Consider the following 16,366-nt stretch of genomic DNA (forward strand, 5'->3'; position numbering starts at 1 on the left):
ATTTGTTAAAAGCATTGCATATTACCTGAGATACTGTATAGTTCAAAGTTCTTCTGCTCACCTTACAGTCCCTTCTAGAAACACACCGATATACTTCATTGTTTCAAGAGAGTCCATTAATTATGTTACTTTCTCTCGTTGTGCCAAAGTTCCCTCAGTTTTGTAGGACAGATTACTGATGTCAGGTCATATACACTCGGGATCTGCAAATGCCAAGGAAGAAAACTCACCACCCAGACAGGGCCAGCATTGAGGGAGCAACAACCAAGGAAGATCTTTCCCACAAAATTTTATGATTTCCAAAGACTGCGTGTTTATTTCTAGAGGTTTTGACATGAAGAGTACAAATGAAGAATAAGAAGTTATGTGTAGTAACTGCCCATATACATGAACTTATAAATCAGGTATGCTGAGGTACTTTATTACCTTTTCTCTTCTATTTAACCCAAGGTAAAAGCACTTCACAGAAGCTGACACATAATATACACAGCTCTCTGGGCCCTTAATTTTTTGTTTGTTGGTTGGTTGGTTGGGGTTTTTTTTTATTCCACAAAGTAGTAGGCTGCTATAGCTTGGCAGCAGTTCCACAGGACCACAGGATCTGCACCAGTAAAACTGGCTACTTCTGAAGGACGTGAGATTTTTTGATACGTCTCAAGGAGCCTGTCTTTTCCTCACCAAGAAGATACAAAGCTTCTGAAAGCAATTAAGCCAGGAAAAACCCAGAAAATTTAGCCATGAGAGCCATCTGTCACAGTAAAGGGGAGCTATCTAGATCAATCTTCTAGAAATGAGGTACACAGAGAATGTGCTACAGCAGCAGCAGCTGTATTTCACCAGCTCATTCACCACTCTCCAATTGCTTTTTTTCCTGGATCCTCTAATTCTGCTGCTCTGAAACATAGTTTTCTATCTTTTAACCTGCAAGAACCTATAACCCCAAGTATCTTCTTGACCTCCATATTTGCATACAACAAAATAATTCTCATCGGGGATGGGGAATAAAATTATCATCCCCAGAGAAGTCCTAAGTAGCACAAAGCTTTCCAGCTGATGATTACTTCCCGGAATTCAAGGACATTTTATGAATTTACATGATATATGTCAACCCACAGAAAGGAAGTAAAAGACTAAGTGAAAAAGGCCAAAAGCCAGGGTCTGGGGAGAAGCAGCATCACTTATGCAAGAATAAATTCTTCATTTCAGTTTGGATCATGAACAGGAACACACTGCTGTGAGCAACCACTAAAATGACTAACTTTAGCCTTTTGTGCTTATGAGTAAACCAAATTTTCCAATACTCTAAAAAGCATAAGATCCACAGAAAAGTCCAGAACGACAATGCACCACAGGAAGGAAACATGGACTGAAGCTCTGCTTTAGATCCATGCAATAGCACTGTACTTAACACTACAAGTGAATCCCAAGAAGCAGTTACACAAGATAGAGCACTGAAAGGATCCTCCCTTCCCCCATACCACTGTCAAATACTGTTACAGGAAATGCAAAAGTTAAGGTTTAATATATTGACATCTTCATGATTCATCACTGTAAGACACGATGGTATTCTGAAGCAGTTTTAATCCTGTGTGCCACATGGCAGTCCGGGTCTTCCTGCAATCTACCTCTGATCTAACTCAGGCTGGGAATAGCCAACTATTACCCTCCACCCAGCCAGACCACTTTCTCATTCCAACAATATCCAGAGGTGGTATTTGTCTCTACCACATTCTCATTCCCTGCCCTCCTAATTCTGAAAAGAATTCTCTCACGTTCTCCTGTCAACACAGGAACTGGTTTCCCAAATATGCTGCTGCTTATGTCAGAACTCCTCTCCCATCAGGATTTCCTTATCTTGAATTCCATTTGTGCCCTCAGTAACAAATTAGTTGACCCATATCCAGGTACAACCCTGATAACTAATAAGGCTTTTCAAGCTGTTGACACCTGCTTTATCACTTACCGTACCTAAGTGTGGCAAGACTGTAAGAATCCTATCCGTGTACGTTTGCTTCTGATCAAACAGGGTCTTTCAGGTACAGCCTACAGGCACTCTCCTTTCCAGAGATGGCTGAATTAAGCTGCAACATCAGGGTTTTTAGTACCTAGAAAATGCATGTTAGTTTGGATTACAAGGTTACCCTGGCTAGGGAATATCATCCTGAACTACCTAAATCCACATTAGTTCAAACTACTCATTTATATTTTTAGAGAACAAGACTGGGATCTGAAAGCATGAGTACTTCATATTTAAATTCAGTATTTGGTAGAATCATCAGCAGACTAACTAGCAGTGCATCAAAGGAACATTTTATTGACCCAATTTAACCACATCCTCTGATAACCATGCCAGGAAAAAAACACCTGTCCGTATCTTACTAGAATTGTATCGTTATACAAACAGAAGTAAGCACATACTATCTCAACTGTATTAAAAAGTATGTATTAATTTCGTGATCAACATTTACAAGTGACACTTTTTCTTGTAACACTGTTTTAAACCAGAAAAATTCACAAATAGTAAAGGGAGAATCTAATAAATGAATTGAGAGCTACAATATTGATCAATGACTGCAGAAGACTCAAAAGTTACATTTTTGTTTTTATTTTTTAGGGAAATCCAAGAAGAATCCAAAAATAGTGTTTTGACTCTAGATGATTATATAAATCTTGTGAAAGAATTAATATGTTCCTTCAGTAACAACATCTGCACCATTTTCAAACTAATCCAGTTAAAAAAGAAAGTATGTTGAGGAAAGCCTGTATAATTTTAAGGTATTTATTTACTCATTTATCTCTGTTAGCGACAGTATTTGTTTTATTCAGAATTCATTTCTAGAATAAAGAAAATACATTTTATAATGGCAAAACCTGAAATTCTCAAATTTCTTCTATACAAATAGAATTCTATCAATTCTTAGAAAGTTCTTGTTTATTTTTTTCACTTTGCTCCATGACATAGCCCAAAATTCATTTTCTGTGAAGAAACAGAAAACTTTATTCTAATAAAGCTAGAGAACAGATAACTTTGGCCCTACGTCTGTAAAAAAAAAAACTGAATGCAGGAAATCGCATGCAAGTTTAATGCAAAAAATCTATAGACTTAAAAAAAAAAAAAAAAATCAATCCAACAAGCCGTTCTAGAAAACCTGGACAAGATGTCACCAAAAACCTCATCATTTGCAAACTGATTCATATCTATAAGATATAAAGCTGCTCTGTCAAAGCATAGGAAGTCAGTGCATGACAAAATGACGTATTCATTCAGGAAAGGGTAGTTATCCAACAGTAGAAGTCTGACATCTAGCGACTACCACTTCTATTTGTTCACACACTTCAGCCTTCATAAAAAGATCCGAAACAGGCTGCCTATCGCTCACCTCCAGTGTTAAAACAAATGCAGTAGTGCTTATGGTGGTGCCTGTGTTTAAATGTCTGTATTAAAAATATGCACATGTATCAACTATCTTCAAATGCTTTCCTTTCATTACCTGAATAAAAAAAAAATTAAAAAAATTATGCTTTTATGATATATAATAGATGCAAACTTTTGTCTAAACTTTTAATACCAGAAATAAAAAGATCCACTTTATATATTAATGCTATATTGTTCTAATACAACCTATTAAGTGCCATGTTGAGTAATTTGCTGTAACTGCGATACAATTCTTGCAAAAGCTGTCCCCCAAAAGATCATCCTATATAGCATTTACTTACAGACAGCACTATATTACAGAAATATTTTAAAAAGTCACAGACTTAAGCAATAGAAAATCACCCTAATCTCTCCAAAAACATAGAGACTATAAAAGATACTACAGAATTTTAAGATTTTCTTCACTAATAGGCAGTGCTAGCCTCACTCTGGAACCAAGACAATCTATCCAAACTTCTCTAGTGATGAGACCAAAGTGCTTTATTACAGTTATAGCATTACTTTTCTATGCACTGCCCCTCAAATAATACATCACAAACAATACAAAATAGTAATTAAGATTTTGTTGCTCTTTTCTTCTACCTTTATCACTTTTGCGTAGTAGGGAAGTGAATATTTTTCTCAAAACATTCTCTTCTGATTGTTATGGTGATTGAATTCAAATCCTTGCTCCCAGAACTGTATGCCTTATTTTCACTTTTGACTACAAAAATTGCACTTCTGAAAAGGGCAAGGAATCATAAACTGCATCATTTGAGAATTACAATACCTTATTTTACAACTGTAGTGTGTGCAAATCATCATTTCAATGAAATTTAATAGTTACAAGTATTCTTTAACTATGTAAGTATAGTAAGTTTTACAGGAAGTAACATGGATAATCAATATTCTACCATTTGAAACAAAAACAATAAATAAAAGTTTAAGTATTAAAACTAAGGAAAACAAATGTTCCTGTAAATTGTACAGTACCTTTTGGTTAAAGCTTCTTAGCAAAAATATAGTAATGTGTTTTAAGCACTCCAGTTACAGATGGTTCAATATTAAAATTCCAAGGTTTCCCCATCATGAAAAAAATATTGCATTTTTCCATAGGTGCAGCAGAAACTGTCTATCTCTGAACAAGGCTTCAGTCTTTAAAAATGTATAGACAGTAAGTATGAAGTCAAATGAAACATTAAAAAATTATAATACAGTACTGAGGATGCACAGTTGTTGCGTATTACGGGTTTTACATTCCTTCTTATTTTGAAAAAGCAAAACTAGAGAGCCCATTGTATATCACTGAGTTCAGCTGGATCTCCAAGCCCTCCATCAGCCTCCAAGTAATTCATAAGAGCTGTCATAGCAGTGTCATCATTTTCACATATTGCATCAAAGTCCAGCTGAGAATTACCACCTATAAAATTATTAAAACATAAACGTAAGCAGTACACAGCATGAAGAATATGGTAACTTTCAAAGCATTTGTTTTTTTAAACAGCACCTTCCTTTGAAGTAGAGGCAAACATTTACATATAAATGTTAAAAAAAAAAATAAAAATCAGGTAATAGAAATAGTGGCTGTCCACAGACAGTTGTAAGGACATACATAACTTGATTTAAGAAGATGACTTACGTCTTGCCAATCCATGGGACTACCTCCAATTGCTAGCTAATAAAACTGGTATCCATGCAATGAACTGCTTTCTAACTTATGTCACTTTAGTGGGAAACACAATCATGTACCTGAATTCTCATCTGGTGTACTATGCTGGATGAACTCCTGAAATCTTACGAGTTACTATGTGTTAGCTCTAGAAATCAACGCTATACCCTTTCCTTTAACAACAGTAAGGTAAAATGCTTTAGCTCAAGTATCAGTGGAAAACATTTCCTTGCCTATCTTGGATAAATATTATTATTGTTGTTTTTTTTTTTTCCTTTTCCAAACCCTTCCCTGATTTAAGGATTAGCTTTTCTTCCTCCCTTTTATTTTTTTTTATATAAAGCATTCATAGCTAAACTGGAAGAAAGCTATTAGTTATAAATAAATAAATAAATAAATCTCTAGTAACTGAAATAAAAGAGGGAGCCAGAAAAGTTGCTAGGAGCTGAAATACAGGATAAGCACAAACATTGCTTTTATAGCACTTCGCTTTTATGCTAAAAATAATACAATGGCATTCTTCTTTTACAGGGCCAGGGAATCCTATATCCAGACAAACTGCTACCTTCATGCATGCTTGAACAAGGGGGGGAAAAAAAAAGAAAAAAAAAAATTCTCTCTGGAACATTGTGACCAGCCCTTTGTATTGACTATTCACAGCCTGCAGTTAAGAAAGAGATAAAGTGCTAAGAGGACAATAGTTCACAAATTACAACCACTTCCCTTACACTGCACTGAAATAACTTTTCCTTACCCATATCTCTTTTCTGAAGAGAGAACTAGTAAGTACCTAATAAAAACTGTGGCATGCAAGAATGCAATGGTAAACTTCTGTTACAGGATGTTATTTTTGTCATGAGATTCAATCACTGATCAAATTTTGCTGTTTGCCTGCAAGTGATAACACATCTGTTTTAAGAGTTCTCTCATCTTCAGACAGACAGACAATCTCTTCACAATTTATACATGGTTGTAAAGTGGTGCACTCAAAAATTACAGCATTTATCAGAAATCTCTTCCCCTGCAACCCCCAAAATATCCACAAGAGAAATAAATCTTACTGAGAAGAGGTTCATTATTGGGAAATTGAATAGCACCCTGGTTCTGTTCTGAAGTCTCTAGAACTTCTGTTTCTGAAGGACATATCTGAATGAACTCTTTATTTGGCACCTGAAAGAACAGAAGTAGTAAAAGGGACAGAATGAAATCCTAAATTTAGTCACGATTATTACATTACAGAAACATAAATCACTGACAAACTATTAAAAACTAGAGTAAATGAAAAATATGCATCAACAGCCAGATCTACTGCATTTAAAAATAATTATTTTTAGAAGTTCACGTAGCACTAGACTTGGCTTAAAACAAGATGTTACTTACACATCTATCAAAGGTACTTCACAGTGATGGCATCTGCTCTATTGAGGGTCTAATTCAATATTCAGCAAATAAATCCAGCACAACAAATTGTACTGGTATATACTTTCCATGTCTAGTACCATAAACTACAAATTCCCAGTGACATGTTTGTCAATGTCAACACATTCTAGCTAAAAGATAAAAAGAAGACCCTCATACCTCCCATGTTCTATATGCATTAAACTATATGTATTATAAACTTGTATCTTTTCTATTATTTTGCATCTTGTTACCATCATGATAAAAATCTAAGTAGTTTTAAATTACTTTTTGCACTTCAGAAAAATAAGGCTAGCAACAACAGAGATGGAAGTCATCCTAACCCAACCATACCAGAAAAAAAAAATAAAATCCCCCCCCCCCCCGATTTGTTTCATGTAACACATGGGTTACCTGACTTGTGTGTATTCTACTAGGAAATTAATAAAGTTGAAATGCTTTACAAAAGCATTTTAGGAACAAATGGGATACCAAAGCACAGAATAAAGAAAAACCTTCAATGAATACAATTCAGTTATCCTCATGGTGAGATGCTGCATGCTTTAGAGTTCAGTATATGTAAGTCAAACAACTCTTAGGGAGAAAGACCTGCAGTAAGGCAGGGGAGAACTGATCATAAAAAAGAGAGGAAGCCAAAACAATCCCTAGTCCAGAATAGTATTGTCAGGAAATGAGAACTGCACTGGGAAGATAAACTGTCTTTAAATGGAAAGAAATTTACATTCAAAGAAGTGCTGATGAAGAAGTAAATGTTTGTTCATACAGTGCACAATATACAACATACAATATACTTAGGTAAAAAAATACATTAATTATTCCATAGTTATAGTGAAAGTTATAGTTTGAGGTGTTACCAACACTACTAGATTAGCAAAACAGCATATTTATGAGTTTTTAGAAGACTACTGGAATACCTTCAAAGTAAAAATTTTAAACATGTCAAAACTGAGAACATACAGCATAGATTTTTAAAAGGGTCTTCAACAACATTAAAAGTACAAGTGAGAGAAACCAAGAACTGATATTTTATCTAGGTTGCCAAACCAAACAGGCAGAAACACTTTTACTCTCTGACGGTTATTTAGCAGAAGTTTTAATGCAATTCCAAATCCAGAAGAGCCCTCATTGCATGAATCACACTCATATTTAGCATATTTGTAGAGCTTCAGCAGAGATCCTAATAACTGAGTGGAGACTGCAGTCCTCTCAGCCTTGGGAATAGCCTGTTAAGGCTTGAACTGATGCCTCTGTAAATGAGGTTGGAACTTCTGCTGCTGTCACATCTCTCAGAAGACTTTCATAGCTGCCAGGTAGTTGGCAATACCTTAGACATTCTCTCACAAAAACACAAGTGAGGGTAATTTGTTCAAACATAAGCTATGAGCTATCCGACATTAACCTTTTACTTTTAGACTTTTACAGGCAGTGACATACTCACATTGTTGCAGTTTACAGTTAAAGCTGGAGAAGGTGACTTTCTCAAGAGATGTGATGGACTTAACTCCCCAGATGGTGAAGAATGCAACCTACAATTGCATATGTTTAGTTGATTTACTAAGTCACATCGATCATAAACTGAAAAATAGCCTGTGTGTTGCAGAACCCACCAGACCTCCCCAGTGACGAAGAATGAGCCAGCTAATCTGAGACAATGTTGTCTTAAATTCTCCTGAAGATTCTAAATTCTCCTGCTCCAAGTTTTGATAACACAAAAAGCAGAAGAGATCAATAAAGGCCATGGGTCATAATTACTTGAGCACACTTTTTATTTTTTCTGTTGAATCACCAGCACTGACAAACCAGAGCGTAACAGGTTTCAGAATTATGCACATTGGGACAAATAGGTACATTTCAAATACATCCAGAATACAGACAACATAAGGACAATGGTGGAAGGAAAACAACACATCCTTCTAATGTTCCCTCTACTATTATTTTGTTATACTCATCCTTCTATATTTTTGTAAAATTCCAACTAAAAATAAAGACCACTTGTTTGTTACCAGAATTTTTTGGAGATACTTCTCATCCTCCCTCACCAAACATGCTAGAGATGAAACTAATAGTGAAAATGTCGTACCAGGGCCCTTTGCACAGCTTGCTCCCATCTCCCCCAGCTCTTCCTGACTCCCAAAGAACAAGGGTATAAAAGAATTGGGGCACTCAGGATGCTCCCATTTCCATCACTTCCTCAGATATGAAATGTGGTAAGGGATTGGAGGAAAGATAGAAAATGGTTGAATAAACAGCCTATCTTAAGGAATTAGAGTTATTTGTGTGGAATATTTGTTAGTTCCCTACATTCCAATATCCAATGTGCCATTTGATAAGCAGTAGTGCCATCTCTAAAAGCTGGGACAGAAACTCCAGATTGGATAGATGTATAGCATTGCTGTAACTGAAATGATCATTGATCAAATGCTAATTCAATTCAGATATGCTTGTAAATAGAGCTGTAGGCATAGTCCTGAAACTTAAAAAAAAACCAACTTCGTGATGCCTGATACACAGCTTGAGAACCATCTGTGTCTTCCTGATATTAAAAAAGTGCAGAGAGCAGATTCAGATAGTAAATGCACTCATCTTATTGGATTATGTTTGTAGTCACAAAGGTATCTGATGAAAACCAGCTGGTGTTAGCCTATGTTGGTCACTCTTTTTTGTGTAATTTTGATTGCCTCAGTATGTGCAAGATAGTAACTTGATTTCATACAAAAGAGAAATGAAAAAAATAGCATGAAGTTCTACTCTTCACCTGGAAAGAAATACAGCATTGTTCTCAGCAACGATTCTGGAAAAGTGAACTACATCTGGGTGCAAGCAACTACATCCAGACATCTCCAGAAACATTCAGTTCTTACTGATGAGGCCTTCAATGGCCAATTGTATTTCTGAACGCCTCTAGTTTATTTTCCCCCAAGATACAGGGCTGTAAGATGAATATGATGCCAGACACCCTAGTTACACGGTGCAACTGCTCCCTCTCATAGCTGGTTTCTTTTCAGAACTGCTCTTTCTTTGGCACAGTTTACCTTATTCTACATGACTTTGCTCTAACAACCTTTTCTTTCACCTGCATGGCAACTTCCTGGGCAATAGTTTCAACATAAGTTCATTTCTCAGTTTCCAGTGTCCATGGATAACTAAGACCACTAAAACAAACACACCTCCAACAAGACTAAAATGGCTCAGATCAGTGTGGCTGATGAAGCTAGCAAGCAAACATTTTTCCTTCCAAAATCTTGTGACACTCAGTCTATTAGCTGAGAAATAAGATGACTGTTCCCAGAGAAAGCAACATAACGTTGTTTCATTTACTAACCAGTCTTCAAGATGTGAACATAACCGGGAGAAACACTAAGTTCAATCAATGACTTGAAGAATAAGACTACCTGATGCAGCTTCTTGAGGCATGTGCTCATCACTGGAGCACTTCAACAAATATTTGCCCTAGAAAGTAGTTCTTTGAATCCAGAACTTGTGGGTTTTTTAATTTCTCCTAGCAGCCTCACTTTTTAAATTAGAAGCAAGTCTGAACTATCACTGTGCTCTTCCTGAAAAGATGTTTTGGTAAATCAAACAAACTGCTGCTCCATGAAGGCATAAAACCACGCTTTACTTATATGATGAAATTAAGACATCTACAAAATGAATCTCTGACAGATAGGGAGGTATGCATCATGAGCTTCAAGCTTATGATAGGCAGACAGACAGAAAGAAAATTATGTCAGTGTTAATACTATGGAAGCTCAACTTTTTGATGAATAAGCTCAATTTCTGTAAGGTCTGTAAGGGACTAGAAAAAATCCATTCTTCTGTTGGGATCAGGAAGGATATGAAATAATAAATATTCCCCTAAGATAGCCCTAAAGAGGCCTCAGTCATACCTGCCTCAGCTGTACAGCTGAACTCCATTTAAACAGACTGAAAAAAAAAATTCCCACTCTTGCAAAAAAATTTTCCCCAAATTGGGGAGATTAATTCAGTACCATAATCTCTTCTCCAAATTCCACAATTCTATCTGTTGTAATGGATTCTTCTGCTTCCTAAGATTAAAACAGATAGACTTTGCTCTCATGACCTCCTGAATTGCCACAGAAGAGGAGTAATGGGTTGGTTAGATCTTCATACAAAGCTCACAAAATTTCCCTCTGTTGCTTAGGAAGATACTGCTCCTAAAACTGTTGCCTCTGTAGCAATATGAAGAGAAAGAGCATTGCTTGTGGTTCTTAAAAGCACAAATACCAGAACTTTCAAGGGGTAGCTTCAAAGAAAACCTTCCCAGGAATGCATTCATTCTTTCATCATCTAGCAAATTTATTATTCATCTACTTAATAAACTGGTTTCCTTAAGCTGATGACACATATGCTCACATAGATGAGCATTTTCAGCAAAGGTCAGGTGATGTCAATCAAGACCATCACACTGAGCTGACTTAAGTGTCCAGAACAAGAGTCAAATTAAGCTCTTGGGTCATGCCTGGATATTAACTGTCAGAGATAATAACTTTTACCAACTTAATAAATCTTTTTGAAAACTGAATTAAAAAGTGACTCTCCTTCCCTCTATGGTACTGATGAGAGGACATTAACAATGGTATTACCAATATGTAACATCCCATCTTTGCTGTTGAGGATATCAATCCTTTTTTTGTTGCCAGTGCTTTTTCTCCCCCTTGCTGGATAATCCCAGCAACCTGCCATCATCCTGTGGGATGGATATTTTTTTTTTTTTTTTTAAGTAGCAATCTTTTCATCCCATCACAACTGAAGTGTTTATTCTTTTCTTCCTTTCATTGAAAATGAATGATTCCCTGAGCAATTTGACTATTCTAGTAAAGGGATACGACTTCATTGTTGGAAGGCAATTCCAAAATACTGGAAACAGAGTAAGAAACATCTACCACTGTCACTCTTCACGCTCTTAGGCTCTGACCATGGTTTTTACTGTTTCAGAAAATTGAATACTGTTTCTGGATGAAGAGACAGCTGAGAAGACAACCACATTACGAAGAGATAATGTGTAATCCTGGACCTCAGCATGGACTTACAAAGGGGAAATCACACTTAACCAACCTGACAGCCTTCTACAAGGAGGTGACTAGCTCAGTGGATGAGATGGCATTGGATGTTGTTTACTTTGACTTTTGTTTGTAAAGCTTTTCACACTATTTCCCTTTACATCCTCACAGACAAGCTGATGAGTCAGACTACTACTGAAACAGCAGAAGCTGACTATGCTATGGCATATCAAGGTATTTATAGACTGGAGGACAAGAGGCTGGAGTGCTGCACTGCAGAAAGAGATCTGGGGGTTTTGGTTGATGGTATGGTCAATGTGAGTCAACAATGTGCCCTGGCGGCCAAGAGGGACGACAGTATCCTGGGGTGCATTAAGGACAGTATAGCTAACCAGTCAAAAGAAGTGATTGTCCCAATAGACTCAGCATAGGTGTGGCCTCACCTCAAGTACTCTGTGCAGTTTTGGGCACCACAATTTAAGAAGGATATAAAAATATTAGAATGTGTCCAAAGGAGGGCAAAGATGGTGAAAGGACTAGAGGGCATGATTTATGAGGAACAGCTGAGGATACTAGGTTTGCTCAGCTTAGAGAAGAGGAGAATGAGAGGTGAGCTCATTGCTGTCTACAACTTCATTATGAAGGAGAGCAGAGAGGGAGGTGCTGATGTTTTCTCTCTGGTATCCGGTGATAGGACGTGGGGAACAGCTTAAAGCTGTATCAGGGGAAGATATTAGGAAAAAGATCTTCTCTGAGAGGATGGTCGAGCACTGGAACAAGCTCCCCAGGGAAGTGGTCATGACCCAAAGCCTGTCAGTGTTCAAGAAGCATTTGGACAACACTTTTAGACATATGGTTTAACTTTTAGGTTGCCCCGTGTAGAATCAGGAGTTGGACTTGGTGATCCTCATGGGTCCCTTCCAACTCAGGATATTCTATGATATGAAACTATTCCTTACACCTTTACCATTGTTGCCAAAACTGGTGTACTTCTTCCTGGAAGGTGTAGTATTACTACTCTTTCAGGTCCAGTTGCACAAGCGCCAGCGCAAAGAACTACGTATGGGACCTTGGAACACACTGCTCTGCAGACATAAAAAATTTCTTGGCATTCCTTTACCTGGAACTGGAAGTGTAAGATCTAAAGTCTGAGGGATGGCTTCATTATCCAAAGCTAACACTTAGATAACTTGTCCTGTGCTGATGAGATGATAGTACCATTATCCTAAATGTGACCTTAACAAAAGTGGTTGGACCTTCTGATGAAGCCTTAATTCCTGGAAGAGTTGTGACTGAAAACAGACTTTTTCTGTGCATGTGCATCCCAAAGTCCTGGAATTAGGGGACTCAGAGACTTCTTAAAAAAAATGTTCTTAGACAACAAATGCTGATACGGTGCAAACTGACATAGCGTAATAACATTTTCCTCTGTAAGCAAGTCAGGCACCACTGTGGGTACACCACACAAAAAATACATAAGGATATCTTCACATTAAAATAATGTTTCTTCCTTTCGAATTCCTTGGCTATGCTGTGTATCTGCTAAAACTAGTTAGTTTTAAAAGGGTTGATCTTCAATTAACAATTTGCTTCTTGTATGGATTCCCATTTGGAATGACGCAGTGAGGTTTTTCTTAATCTATGGCTGGGTACTGGGAGGGAATTGTCCTATCACTTTAGCCTACATTCAGGATAATCAGGAAAGGGACAATACAGGCTATGAAAGCGCTCCACTGGGGACTGTTTCAAGAAAAGTTCTCCTAGCAGAATGATACTACCAGAAAAATATAAACACTCCTCACAGACAACTGATTTTCCATTCCCGAATGGTTTATCTACCCATTTCAACATCATATGAAGGAGCTGCATCACAGTAACGCTTTTGAAGTCATAGTTAAATAATACTTTCATTAACAAAGGAAATTGCATGCCCAGAACAAAACTATTTATCAACGCCAGTGATGTGTTCTGCCATGCATGAGACTAACATTAGGTTATAACTGGTATCTCATAATGCCACTGCTCAACCTAAAAATATTTTAAACATGTAACACAATAAAAATGAAACTTGAACAACCCACACACAATCACGTATACCTCTTCTCTATCTTAACTTAAAAGCCTAATGTATGATGTTAAGCATTTATTACCTTTGTAATTCTAATATTTCATTTGCAATTTCGGTTCCTATACTTCCAGCACCAAGAACTGTTCCAGAGGACATTCCAGGTACACTTACTAAAGACTGTTTTACAGCATCTACAGTTAAAAAACACAAAACAAAACCTTAAGTTTGTAGCAGTTTCATTACACAGCAAGGAACAATCACCTCAAGGATTAATCTTAAAGCAGTTTTTGTTCTATATCTTTTATTTTCAGAAATTAAATTCCTTAAAACACTAACTCATGGGGGAGGGTGTTGTAAGCCTCATTTAAAATATAAAGATAAGCAAATAATATATTTGTGAAAACTGCTGATCCCCAGTAGTGAAATTAGTTTTAATCATTACCACCTCCAGTCTCTCTCACAGACAACACAAAACACATGAGAAAAAAACCCTTGGATTTTTCACAAACAGCAATCAGTTATTAAAAAGAACAATTTTAAAAGCAAAAATAAAAAACCTTATAGCAAGATGATAAAACAGCATGTAGAAATCAGAATCTATGCATAGCAGAAAAATATTAACAAAATATATATGTCAATATCAGTATCATCCTATATTCTACAGGTAAACTCAGACAATACAATTGCATTTCTTCAGAAAGCCAGGCAAAATATGAAAAGAGTCTGTGACAGAAGCATATCATCCTATCAACCAAAATCCTAGCTATAGTAGAAGCTGCTAGAAGGACAAGATATGCTATAAGCCCTTCTGATCACAGTTATGTGAATGATATGAATTAAGGATGCTGTGAGTAAATAGAAATTGTCACCAGAATTAGCTTAAAAAAAATTAATCCTTCCTTGCACAACAACCTATAATAAAAAAAATTCCTGGATTGAATAAATCTAAAATTGCAATGCTTGATCAGGAGATGCACCTATGATAACTGTAAGAAGCAACACTTGCCTTCTGCAGGCTGGGAACCATACAGGACCTGTTCTTCAGCTGCCTCGTTATGACCTCTGAGATTTAAATAAATAAATAAACAAACACAAAAACATCAGCAAGTTTCTCAAAGGCAAAACCCAGCATATTTATGTTTGATTTCAATAATGCTTTACACAGAGTAAAAACTAACATTGTCAAACTAGTAAAAAAAAATAAGATATTCCTCACATTTCAATGTTCAATTCTTCGTATTTTTCTGAAGCACTGGGTGAAATATTAATTTCCACTTACTCTCTAAATAAAGAAGAAAGGCCAATATAGTTGTCTGTGTTCCATGACAGGAAAACAAGGCTGCCATTTTTACTACCAGGAGGGAGACAAGTTAACCAGAAACAACTGCTACAAGGACAGGTCAGTGGCTACCTTCAGCCAGCAGCTGCTGCCCACCTTCCCTCCTCTAGAGAGCTGCAGGTGCCCAGATCTCCAGGGCAGGCAAAACTGGCCTTTGGCTGTTGGGCAGCACAGACTGTCTTAACTGCTCTTCTCTGTCTTCTTGAGGAAAAAGGACATGGGCAAAATAGGTGGGTGATGTTGACTTAAGACATGAAGCAGCTACTGAATGGGTAAAAGGCCCCCTTAATGGAAATAAAATCCCATCCATGCCCCTCTAAAAATCCCAGTCATTGGCAAAGATCCTCAGTATCATTGGAACAATCTGAATTATAGTTCCATTGCCAGACACAGAGAATGAGAAAGAATTAAAAATAAAAAAGAATTAAACACACACACACATTTACTGTCTCGCAGGCTCCTCCCTTGCAATCAATTTAAAGAATATCTTTTTGTCCCGCCTTGCATTTCTATGATCTATCAATTATGCTTCCCCACATTCTGACAGATAGTAGGTAGGGTAGCACTTAATTTTAAGTCAACTGACATATGCAGTCTTGTAAAGCTCAGAAGGAAAAGAACTAACTTCACATTTCAATTCATTCATATCTACTTTTTTTAAAAGATCCCTCCTTTCTTCCTTTCATAAGAAACTCTTTCACCTCATTTTCTACTGTGAAATAGCACAGTTTTCAGGGTCAAATCCACAACTTAAGCCTGAAATAAAAATAACTGGTAAATGCAAAAAAAAGTTCTTCCAGGTTACTCAACCACTTTTTGTGCGGTGTCATTTTCTAGTCTTGTTCTGCTTCTTAAACAGGTTGCTTTCTGTTAATGCTAACTGTAATTAAGGCAAAAAATAACATGGGGATTCATGTGAATTACTTACAATACCACAGTGTTGTTTGATACAATGTACTCCAGTTCTTTGGTCCAGGGATTCATGAAACTAAACCACTGACTCTTTAAAGTAATGAAAGTCCCATCTTTTGCTCTAAATTTGTAGGAATTTGTAAATACTTTTTCTTTATTCTGCAAGACTAGATAAGAAAGGAAAGTTGTAATCACCATATTTATACTTAGAAAGATAAAGTTAAAAAAAATTATAACATTTTATAGCATCATAAAACCCAAATGTTTTTGATGGCCAGAAATACAAACTAAATGCCAGAACAACTGACAGGACAGGACCCCTACTAAAATCAAACTATAGTTTCAGCAATGTTATTAATCTTAAATTAAAGCCCAAGTACTTAGTTTTTGCAAACCACTAGTAAGGAAGACTCCTGACTTAGTGAACTTTCATAATCAGCGTCTTCAATTGTATGATTAGGCACATTTGCTCTTCAGGATTCCTTTCTCATTCTTATAAATAATCAAAGCAGAGGGTTGAAAG

The 16,366-nt window shown here is 36.6% G+C and overlaps 1 protein-coding gene across 6 annotated transcripts in view; it reads right to left on the reverse strand.

Annotated features, from left to right (window-relative positions):
- Positions 1–2,294: 2,294 nt before the first annotated feature.
- The window catches only part of ARNTL2 (aryl hydrocarbon receptor nuclear translocator like 2), a 40,301-nt gene continuing 26,229 nt past the window's right edge, over positions 2,295–16,366 (reverse strand). For 3 of the 6 annotated variants that reach the window (XM_030040396.2, XM_030040398.2, XM_030040397.2), the window contains 6 exons: positions 15,860–16,010; positions 14,599–14,654; positions 13,675–13,783; positions 7,942–8,029; positions 6,146–6,254; positions 2,295–4,835 (listed from right to left, as the gene is read on the reverse strand). In XM_030040396.2, coding sequence (XP_029896256.1) covers positions 4,699–4,835; positions 6,146–6,254; positions 7,942–8,029; positions 13,675–13,783; positions 14,599–14,654; positions 15,860–16,010 — 650 coding nt within the window. In that variant the 3' untranslated portion in view covers positions 2,295–4,698. Of the gene's footprint in view, positions 4,836–6,145; positions 6,255–7,941; positions 8,030–8,251; positions 8,971–13,674; positions 13,784–14,598; positions 14,655–15,859; positions 16,011–16,366 lie in introns of those variants that run through there. The other 3 variants (XR_003927107.2, XR_003927108.2, XM_030040399.1) reach the window with 3 other exon arrangements.

The sequence above is a fragment of the Aquila chrysaetos genome, chromosome 17 (genome assembly GCF_900496995.4).
Source record: "Aquila chrysaetos chrysaetos chromosome 17, bAquChr1.4, whole genome shotgun sequence".
NCBI lineage: Eukaryota > Metazoa > Chordata > Aves > Accipitriformes > Accipitridae > Aquila > Aquila chrysaetos.